General features: G+C 43.8%; 1 protein-coding gene across 1 annotated transcript in view; it reads right to left on the bottom strand.

The window, feature by feature from the left end:
- The window catches only part of APMAP (adipocyte plasma membrane associated protein), a 32,042-nt gene that overhangs the window by 19,023 nt on the left and 790 nt on the right, over positions 1-12,229 (bottom strand). Inside the window, exon 2 of the mRNA XM_053578334.1 lies at positions 867-983. Coding sequence (XP_053434309.1) covers positions 867-983 — 117 coding nt within the window. The remainder of the gene's footprint in view (positions 1-866; positions 984-12,229) is intronic.

Raw genomic sequence — 12,229 nt, 5'->3', positions numbered from 1 at the left:
AGGAACTTACTAAGTCATACTGCACAACCCTCTTGCAACCAATTTAACACTGAAGTCATAAATCATCATATTAATAAGAACCTGGCTCTGTATTCCTGTAATTACAGACATGAATATATTTCATGGGTACTAAGGTATATACTATTTTTTTCAAATTATAATTGACTAAATTACTCATACCTCTCCACCAGTGAAGTAACTGAGGAAAAAATAAAGACTAATTACAGGATATTTTAAAAACCAGTTACAGGCCAATGGCTCACACCTATAACCTTCTGGCTCACACCTATAACTTTCTGGGAGGCAGAGGTTGGAGGATCCCTTGAGATCAAAGAGTTCAAGACCGGCCTGAGCAATAACAAGAGCCTATCTCTACTAAAATTGGAAGAATTAGCTGGGCGTTGTGGGTACCTGTAGTCCCAGCTACTCAGGAGACTGAGGAAGGAGGATTGCTTGAGTCCAAGAGTTTGAGGTTGCTGTGAGCTGGACTAAGGCCATGGCACTCTAACCTGGATGACAGAGTGAGACTCTGTCTCAGTTACTTAGAAAACTTAAACACAGTAACTTAAACTTAACCTCCGTTTGTGTGTACTTTTGCCAATTCAAATGAATTATGGTTAAGTATCTCTAATACTTAAAGCTTCTCTTATTTTATATTTTTGTTTTTGGTTTGTGCAGTTTTGAAACAATGACAGAGACAACATCATGCATAAACTCTTAGAAACATCTAATATAAACTCTTAGAAACCCAGGTACTAAAGAAACCACAAAGCTCTGTGTCTCATAACCAAACTTTCAGATCATATTAAGTTAATCATCCTCCTCTCCCTGTCAGCAGCCGCTCCCAAGGACTGCGGGCAGCTCACCTGAGAGGCTGTGGATCTATCGGCGAATCCAGCAGCAGCATGGCTCCAAGCAGGGGAACTGTGAGGAAAACGGCCAGCATCAAGAAGGTCACTCGGAAAACTCTGCCACTAAACGAGCTGCAAGAAACAGAACAGACAGAGGCAATCAGCAGAGCCTCAGACAGTGACAAGCTCGGCTGGGCTAAAAGCCCTTTAACAGGGACAGGGCCCTCACTCAGTTTCCCAACCACAAGGTGGCTAACTCTGTGGCCTCTGATCAACCTTTAACACTGTTTGCTAAGATGAGCAAACAGGCCTTTGTTCCTTTTTTTTTTTTTTTGAGACAGAGTCTCAAGCTGTCACCCTGGGTAGAGTGCCATGGCATCACTGCTCACAGCAACCTCCAACTCCTGGGCTTAAGCAATTCTCCTGCCTCCGCCTCGCAAGTAGCTAGGATTATAGGCGCCTGCCACAACGCCCGGCTATTTTTTGGTTATAGCTGTCATTGTTGTTTGGCAGGCCCAGCCTGGATTCGAACCCGCCAACTCAGGTGTATGTCGCTGGCGCCTTAGCCGTTTGAGTGCCGAGCCTGTTCTTTCTTTTTTAAGTCCTACAGTTGCCAGTGTACAAGATATGCTGACCAGCTATCATTCAGATCTTGAATTCTCTAGCAGAGTTTTAAAGAAGGCAAACTGAAAGACTTGAACACAAAAGGTATTGGGAGAAAAGAGTTCCAACAACATGGAAGACATACAAACAATAGGTGTTTCTCAAAGCCACCATTTCCTGGTGTACAGATTTAAAGCACCAACACTCAGTACCGTGTGTCCCTAAGAATCTGAGGATGGAAGAGAGAAAAATTCATGAAGCAAACAGAGTGGACAACTTCTGAGCATCCAATTCACCAATGACTTTTCAGATCCCACCTCCAAGAATTGAAAAGGAAATCACAGCTGTTCCCCGGTGTAAGAAGTCAGCAGACACTGACAGTTATCCACATGGAATCTGCAGAATCACAACTCTAAGTCACCTCTACTAAACAGACACTGACAGTTACTCATATGGAATCTACAGAATCACAACTCTAAGTCACCCTCCTAAACAGACACCGACAGTTACCCACATGGAATCTACAGAATCACAACTCTAAGTCACCCTCCTACACAGACGCTGACAGTTACTCACATGGAATCTGCAGAATCACAACTCTAAGTCACCCTCCTACACAGACGCTGACAGTTACCCACATGGAATCTGCAGAATCACAACTCTAAGTCACCCTCCTACACAGACACTGACAGTTACCCACATGGAATCTGGAGAATCACAACTCTAAGTCACCCTCCTACACAGACACTGACAGTTACCCACATGGAATCTGCAGAATCACAACTCTAAGTCACTCTCCTAAACAGAAACTGACAGTTACCCACATGGAATCTACAGAATCACAACTCTAAGTCACCCTCCTAAACAGACACCGACAGTTACCCACATGGAATCTGCAGAATCACAACTCTAAGTCACCCTCCTAAACAGACACTGACAGTTACCCACATGGAATCTACAGAATCACAACTCTAAGTCACCCTCCTACACAGACGCTGACAGTTACTCACATGGAATCTGCAGAATCACAACTCTAAGTCACCCTCCTACACAGACACTGACAGTTACCTACATGGAATCTGCAGAATCACAACTCTAAGTCACCCTCCTAAACAGAAACCGACAGTTACCCACATGGAATCTACAGAATCACAACTCTAAGTCACCCTCCTACACAGACGCTGACAGTTACCCACATGGAATCTGCAGAATCACAACTCTAAGTCACCCTCCTACACAGACGCTGACAGTTACCCACATGGAATCTGCAGAATCACAACTCCAAGTCACCCTCCTACACAGACGCTGACAGTTACCCACATGGAATCTGCAGAATCACAACTCTAAGTCACCCTCCTACACAGACACTGACAGTTACCCACATGGAATCTACAGAATCACAACTCTAAGTCACCCTCCTAAACAGAAACTGACAGTTACCCACATGGAATCTACAGAATCACAACTCTAAGTCACCCTCCTAAACAGACACTGACAGTTACCCACATGGAATCTGCAGAATCACAACTCTAAGTCACCCTCCTACACAGACGCTGACAGTTACCCACATGGAATCTGCAGAATCACAACTCTAAGTCACCCTCCTACACAGACACTGACAGTTACCCACATGGAATCTGCAGAATCACAACTCTAAGTCACCCTCCTACACAGACGCTGACAGTTACCCACATGGAATCTGCAGAATCACAACTCTAAGTCACCCTCCTACACAGACACTGACAGTTACGTACATGGAATCTGCAGAATCACAACTCTAAGTCACCCTCCTACACAGACACTGACAGTTACCTACATGGAATCTGCAGAATCACAACTCTAAGTCACCCTCCTAAACAGAAACTGACAGTTACCCACATGGAATCTACAGAATCACAACTCTAAGTCACCCTCCTACACAGACACTGACAGTTACCTACATGGAATCTGCAGAATCACAACTCTAAGTCACCCTCCTACACAGACACTGACAGTTACCCACATGGAATCTGCAGAATCACAACTCTAAGTCACCCTCCTACACAGACACCGACAGTTACCCACATGGAATCTACAGAATCACAACTCTAAGTCACCCTCCTAAACAGAAACTGACAGTTATCCACATGGAATCTGCAGAATCACAACTCTAAGTCACCCTCCTAAACAGACACCGACAGTTACCCACATGGAATCTGCAGAATCACAACTCTAAGTCACCGTCCTAAACAGACACTGACAGTTACCCACATGGAATCTACAGAATCACAACTCTAAGTCACCCTCCTACACAGACACCGACAGTTACCCACATGGAATCTACAGAATCACAACTCTAAGTCACCCTCCTACACAGACACTGACAGTTACCCACATGGAATCTACAGAATCACAACTCTAAGTCACCCTCCTACACAGACACTGACAGTTACCCACATGGAATCTGCAGAATCACAACTCTAAGTCACCCTCCTAAACAGAAACTGACAGTATCCACATGGAATCTGCAGAATCACAACTCTAAGTCACCCTCCTACACAGACACTGACAGTTACTCACATGGAATCTGCAGAATCACAACTCTAAGTCACCCTTTCTAAACAGACACCGACAGTTACCTACATGGAATCTACAGAATCACAACTCTAAGTCACCCTCCTACACAGACACTGACAGTTACCCACATGGAATCTACAGAATCACAACTCTAAGTCACCTCTCCTACACAGACACTGACAGTTACCCACATGGAATCTGCAGAATCACAATTCTAAGTCACCCTCCTAAACAGACACTGACAGTTACCCACATGGAATCTACAGAATCACAACTCTAAGTCACCCTCCTAAACAGACACCGACAGTTACCCACATGGAATCTGCAGAATCACAACTCTAAGTCACCCTCCTACACAGACACCGACAGTTACCCACATGGAATATACAGAATCACAGCTCTAAGTCACCCTCCTAAACAGACACTGACAGTTACCCACATGGAATCTACAGAATCACAACTCTAAGTCACCCTCCTAAACAGACACCGACAGTTACCCACATGGAATCTACAGAATCACAACTCTAAGTCACCCTCCTAAACAGACACCGACAGTTACCCACATGGAATCTACAGAATCACAACTCTAAGTCACCCTCCTAAACAGACACCGACAGTTACCCACATGGAATCTACAGAATCACAACTCTAAGTCACCTCTCCTACACAGACACTGACAGTTACCCACATGGAATCTGCAGAATCACAACTCTAAGTCACCCTCCTACACAGACACCGACAGTTACCCACATGGAATCTACAGAATCACAACTCTAAGTCACCCTCCTAAACAGACACCGACAGTTACCCACATGGAATCTGCAGAATCACAACTCTAAGTCACCCTCCTAAACAGAAACCGACAGTTACCCACATGGAATCTACAGAATCACAACTCTAAGTCACCCTCCTAAACAGACACCGACAGTTACCCACATGGAATCTGCAGAATCACAACTCTAAGTCACCCTCCTAAACAGACACCGACAGTTACCCACATGGAATCTGCAGAATCACAACTCTAAGTCACCCTCCTACACAGACACTGACAGTTACTCATATGGAATCTGGAGAATCACAACTCTAAGTCACCCTTTCTAAACAGACACCGACAGTTACCTACATGGAATCTACAGAATCACAACTCTAAGTCACCCTCCTACACAGACACTGACAGTTACCCACATGGAATCTGCAGAATCACAACTCTAAGTCACCCTCCTACACAGACACCGACAGTTACCCACATGGAATCTGTAGAATCACAACTCTAAGTCACCCTCCTAAACAGACACTGACAGTTACCCACATGGAATCTGCAGAATCACAACTCTAAGTCACCCTCCTACACAGACACTGACAGTTACCCACATGGAATCTGTAGAATCACAACTCTAAGTCACCGTCCTAAACAGACACTGACAGTTACCCACATGGAATCTGTAGAATCACAACTCTAAGTCACCCTCCTACACAGACACTGACAGTTACCTACATGGAATCTGCAGAATCACAACTCTAAGTCACTCTCCTACACAGACACTGACAGTTACCCACATGGAATCTGCAGAATCACAACTCTAAGTCACCCTCCTACACAGACACTGACAGTTACCCACATGGAATCTGCAGAATCACAACTCTAAGTCACCCTCCTAAACAGACACTGACAGTTACCCACATGGAATCTACAGAATCACAACTCTAAGTCACCCTCCTAAACAGACACTGACAGTTACCCACATGGAATCTGCAGAATCACAACTCTAAGTCACCCTCCTAAACAGACACTGACAGTTACCCACATGGAATCTGCAGAATCACAACTCTAAGTCAGCCTCCTACACAGACACTGACAGTTACCCACATGGAATCTGTAGAATCACAACTCTAAGTCACCGTCCTAAACAGACACTGACAGTTACCCACATGGAATCTACAGAATCACAACTCTAAGTCACCTCTCCTACACAGACACTGACAGTTACCCACATGGAATCTACAGAATCACAACTCTAAGTCAGCCTCCTAAACCGACACTGACAGTTACCTACATGATATCTGTAAATCCTAAGTCTAAGCCACCTCTCCTAAAGCTGTGGGAACATCTGAAAGCTTCCTTGGAATCCTGAACAAATTTTTTGGAGATATTTTAGTCAGTACCAATAACCAGTAGTGACTAAAATTCCTCTCAACCAACCCTCACATACGTTATTTGTCATCTGGTAAAAAGTAATGACATTTAGCCTCTTGCTATTAAATAAACATCATGGGAGCATTATTTCCTGACATAAATTGTGTTCAAATACTAAACACTTGGTATTATGATTAACTTTAAGCAAATAAAATAATGAGCTCCATTGAAAACATCGAAATGTTGACTTAAAGGAAGAAAAATAAGACTCACACTTAAGCAAACAACCTTAAGGGCAGCGTTTTGATTTTGACAAATCAAACAAACAAAAAGTCCTCTTCCACTCAAAGGTCTCCTAACTCTGTTCCTGGGCACCAGCCCTCTTCCCAACAACCAGCCAAACACCTGCAGGCCAGTTTCTTCATGGCAAAAGCCACAGAGTCCCCATTGTGAGAGAGGTGTTGGGCAGGGTAACCTCAATCACCTGCCCAGTTCTGAACATACATGATTTTAAGAAATGAATAAGGCAGAAAGTAAAATAAACCTGTTTCTACTGGGGTCGGTGGAGGTCAGACATGCGGTGGAGATCAGACATGCAGTGGGGGGTCGGTGGAGGTCAGACATGCAGCAGCTTTTGCAGAAGAAGGACATACAGCTAGATTCCGCCACCAGCCTGAACAGGCAGGAGTGACAGTATCCCAGAAGCCCAGCCCTGGGGACACTCTCATTTTAGCACAGTGAGACCTACCTGAGAATTCTGAGCTACAAAACAGTAAGGCAGTTAAGTCTGTGTTGTTTACGCCAATATTTGTGTAATTTGTCATGGCAGCCACAAAAAAATAATTAATAGTTGTCTAATTAAACTAATCTTCAGCACCTGGAAGTGGAGGGTGGCTGTAACCAATGCCTGAAAATGTGCTAGTGGCTGTGGAAGCAGCTGTGTGACAAGATGAATGAATTCTGAGGGATGGAGAGTGCTGAGGTGGCGCCTGCAGGCACAGAGTCAGATCTGGCTGTCAGTTCTTCCTGCCCCTGCAGAGGCCCTAGGCAAGCCCCTGACACCATCCCTGAGAACTTCCTCCTTTCTGAAGCCAAAGACACCTAGTTCTGCCTGGCCACCCATATAAAGACGTTGCGTGATATATTCTGACTTTGCCTGTTCGTTTGCTCGTTGCCTGCAGTCACCACCTGCAGCACTGCCCGCCAAAGGTGAGAGAGGGTAGAGGATGTCCAGACCTGAATGTCCACAGAGATTTGCCTATCCTGTGGCTTTTGCCATGAAGAAACTGTCCTGCAGGTGTTTGGCTGGTACTTTCTGTAAACGCAATCGCATCGTGTGACTTCCATGACTGGCTTCGTCCAGCACCATGTTTTTCAGGTTTATCCAAGCTGCAGTGTGTATCCCCCCTTCATTCCTTTGTTTGTTGACTGTGTACACACAATTTATCTGCTCATCTGTTGATGGATGTTTGTGTGGGAGGGGTGAAGGGGCGTGAAGAATGGCTGAGCACAAGGTGTGTGTATGAGGTGATGTAGAATTTCTGAAACTTCTGAAGCTAGTGATTTGCCCACCATTGTGAATATCCTAAACATCCCTGAACCTTATGCTTCAGAATGGCTAACTGTATATTATGTGAATTTTACCTCAACTAAAAAAAAAAAGTAAATGGTGATAAAAATGTTCTAAAATGTGGTAATTGTTGCAAAACTCCATGATTATACTTAAAACCATTGAATTGGACTTTTTTTTTTTTAGACAAGAGTCTCACTTGGTTGCCCAGGCTAGAGTGCCGTGGTATCAGCTTAGCTCACAGAAACTTCAAACTCCTGGGTTCAAGTGATCCTCCTGCCTCAGCCTCCCAAGTACCAGGAACTACAGGTACCCACAGTTTTTTTGTTTTTGGTAGAGATGGGACCTTGCTCTTGCTCAAGCTGGTCTTAAACTCCTGAGCTCAAGAGATGCCTTCTTTGACCTCCCAGAGTTCTAGGATTACAGCTGTGAGCCACCTTGCCAGCTTGAATTGGACATAAATTGGTGAATTTATGGCATGTGAATTATATCTCAATAAAGATGTTAAAAAAAAATCAATGACTCCACTATGCAGCCATTCTAGAAGCTGGGACACTCTTTTTTTTTTTTTTTTTATTGTTGGGGATTCATTGAGGGTACAATAAGCCAGTTACACTGATTGCAATTGTTAGGTAAAGTCCCTCTTGCAATCATGTTTTGGCTGGGACACTCTTTAACTCAAGTGATTTCTGTAAGTGGCCTAAAGTTTTCCCACACAATGGAAATAAGAAAGTACATAAAGCAGGGCTAGTTAAAAGTGCAAATGACAGAAATGAGCCGTTTTGATGGTATAATTCTTTTCAAAGCAGAACCCCAAAGAAAATCAGATTCAAAGGTGAGTGCTGAAGATCTGGGCTGCAGGCAGTAAGCACAACCACGGGATGTTCTGGTACAGAACATCTGGCCCTAAAGGCAGCAGACATGATCACCTGCCCCTCCCACACACACCCCAGGGGTGGAGCAGTGTCTCTGGGGCAGCTGCTCTCTGTTGTCCTCTTAGGCCCGTCCTTAGCAAAAGCAGCGACAATCTCACCAGAGTGCTGCTTTGTTTTTTCCTTGCCTAAGTGATTCTACCTAAAGCAGATGCTTCTCATTTGTCTGACTCCTCTGTCATTAGTTCCCCCCTTACTGTACTGCCACTCCCATGTCTAAAATCTCGATTTGGTAATCTGACTCAGAGATTGTGACATCCTGCTTAAATGTCTTGTTGCCCCTTCACACAACAGTAAGACTCAGTTATGTCTAAAACAGAAAGTCCTACCAGGACTGAGAGTGGGCATGCTTATAGTGAGAGGTGGCTAAAGTGCTGTCCCGCCCAGACTTACAGTAATGTCCCCCCACTGACATGGCATATGTAAAATGCTGGAGAATTCAGAGGCCACCAGCAACAGTGCTCCCAAAGGCAGGTGGCCCTTGCATCACTATAAGACAACCTGGGCAGCTTTAATCAAGGCGCAGAACTTCTAGTTTGGCAGCTCCAGGCTGTACTTGGGAGCCACTAATTTTATCTAACTCCTCCTCCTTCCCACCCCCACTTGATCATTGTCTAGGCTCTACTGCAAAGGACTGTCAACAAGGCTTAGAAAAGGGAGCTCAAACAGAAACAAAGCTCCTTGAGCACTGCTGTCCAACAACACTTTCTGCCATCATGGGGATTCAGCAGCCACTAGCCACCGTGGCTCCTGGCTCACCATCCACAGGACACAAGCATGGCCTGTGTCCTGCTCTGGGGCCACACGTACTTCAAGGTTGACGAGCTTTTCCACAGGCCCCGATCATTGTTGGTTCCAGCAAACTCAACCAGCTAGGATTCCTCTGCCTTCTCTCCAGGACTATAGCCCTCAGCCTCCGCACACCCACATGACTTTAACATAACTAAAGGACACCGTATTTACCCCCATCCATTTCCAGAGACAAAGTGCCACACGTTCCCTTCCTGACAGCTCCAGGAAGGCTGGTGAATGACTTCCCAAGGGAATTTTGAGAAATCATCTTGTTTGCCCCATTCTCAGAAGAGCTTGGAGAAACGCTCACCACTGTGAGGACAATTGTACCCTGAAATTTCCTGTAGTCGCTAGGGCAAGAGTGCAACCTCAGTAATGCAACAGGCTTTGATAATTACTGTTGCACCACCCACGATTTACAAAATCCTGTGATTTCACCAGCCAAGTCTAAAGGGTATTCTCTAATTCCTACACACAGAGCATCAGGCCTTGAATCTCAGACTGAAGTCCTCATAGACACACACTCCAGAAGATGAAAAATGCCCTTTGATTTTTGTGGAAAATCTGTTTGCCCCAAATCCATGGTAGACCAACAACTTTAAAGATCAAAGTGATCCCCACCAAAGAAAGCCAAACAGCAATAAGTTCTGTCTGTTTAAGACTCTATCTTGAATTTGTTCACTTTTCACATTTCTTTAAGCCGGAGATCCTAGACTCATCATTTTGTCCTTGAAAAAAATTAAGGAATTAACATGTTAAAAGAGCCAACAAGTTAAAAGAACACACCTGGGGCAGAGCTGAGACAAAAACTACAGATTTTTGATTCTTCATGATCATGAATTTCTGAACTCTCCCTGTTTCTCCACACTGCCTCCCATACCCTTCAATCTTGACCAGGAAAAAGGAAAACTGACCTGGCACAGACTTTTATTTTATTTACGTATTTATTTACTTATTTATTTATTTAGAGACAGAGTCTCATTATGTCCCCCTCCACAGAGCGCTGTGGTGTCACAGCTCATAGCAATCTCAAACTCTTGGGCTCAAGTGAGTCTCTTGCCTCAGCTTCCCAAGTAGCTGGGACTACAGGTGCCCGTCACAACACCCAGCTATTTTTTTGTTATAGTTGTCATTGCTGTTTAGCAGGCCCCAGTGTATGTGGCCGGTGCCCTAACCACTGAGCTACAGGTGCCAAACCACAGAGACTTTTACTTAGGCTAGAATCCTTCAGAAGTTTACCAAAAAGGCATAATTATACAGAATTTAATGCATTAAAATACATTAAATCCTCAATGTACTCACTCTTCACTCCTAAACAGTTAAACAGCTGTCTTCCCAGACAGAACCGCACCAAGAGGGAAGGAACCGCTTCACAGTGCACAATTACTCTTCCAATAGTTTCTAAAGCATTTTGGGAAATTGATCCCAAGTCATAATTATTAGCTTGCAATGGTACGCTAAAGGGCTTACTTAGCTCACCCACTGAATAAAAGGATTTAACCAAATTCTTCATTATAGCTCAAATATAGAAATTCGAAAGCTTTGGATTAAAATCTTATTTCCAAAGCATAATTTAAAAAATATGTTTCTTAATCATTGTCCAGCTGCCAGTGCTTCATTTTCATCTTTTACCCTGACTTTATGTAAACTCCTCCCCTGCATAGACCTCAGGGATCTCATCAGTAAAACAGAGCTAACACCCTTTTTATGCCAAGTGTCAGGAGACCAGCCAAAGTATTGCTAAGCTTCCCTTCCACTGCTAAAACCCACTGGCCTTCTTCTGTTTATTTAATACTATGTCTTCCAAGACTGCCTGTATGCTGTTTAGTACATCTAAAGTCTGTTCTAACACTTTCCTGTTCCTACTTCCTTTAGATTCCTTTACCTCACCCACTACACACAGCACTTTCCTGACTTATGTTGACTCCTGAACTTTTTAGGTAATCAAGAAGCTTACTACTGGAAGTGACCTTGAAAGAAATAAAAAATACAGAACTGCAGGGAAAAAACTAAGAAACGCAGCTTTAATGCTGTAATGATAAATGCAGAAAGGAAGGTGAAGGTCTCACTTGTAAAGAGACTGTTATGTTACAGACACATGGAAAACAGATCAGTAAGCAGGAGGAACACGTAGAAACACAGGCAAATAAGGACGCATTCCTTATTTGCAAAGAAGTCAAAAATTATCTGAACACAAACACCAGAGGCACATCACAACAGACCAGGCAACACAAGATGGCTTGGAAAACACAATTTACTTTGTCATTAAGGAAGAAATCCTGCAGAGAACCAGAAAAAAACAACTTAATTAAGCTTGCCACTCTGCCCTGGAGCTGGAGTGTCAGAGCAGCCGGGAGATCGACAAGTGCCTTCAGGTCCTGTATGGCCTGGTTCTCAACATACTGCACCACATGACAAACTGGGCCAGCAGCTCTTCCATTTTCCAAGTAAAAGTGTATCGTTTTCATAGTTTCTGTTCTCTACTATTGCTTCTTATCAATAGTGAGTAAATTCACTCAGGAATTTACTGAGAGCTGTCCAGGAAACTACCTCTCAGTGTGTTTCACCACACTCCCTGATACTGCTAGTGACTTATAAATATTTCTACTATTTCTATCAATACAAAATTGAAAAGTGATTTTTAAATATCTCATATTGAAATCTAGTCTAAGGATCACACTTCGGTTTTTAGCTAACAAAACATAGCATGCTTAAAATTGTGGATGATTGAGAAAGCACCAAAGGCCAAAAACCTGGGATTAACTAGGCGTCAACTACTGGTTTTCTGTGT

Source organism: Nycticebus coucang, chromosome 24 (assembly GCF_027406575.1).
Source record: "Nycticebus coucang isolate mNycCou1 chromosome 24, mNycCou1.pri, whole genome shotgun sequence".
NCBI lineage: Eukaryota > Metazoa > Chordata > Mammalia > Primates > Lorisidae > Nycticebus > Nycticebus coucang.
The sequence above is the reverse complement of the archived record's forward strand: the minus strand, read 5'-3'. Positions and strand labels throughout refer to the sequence as shown.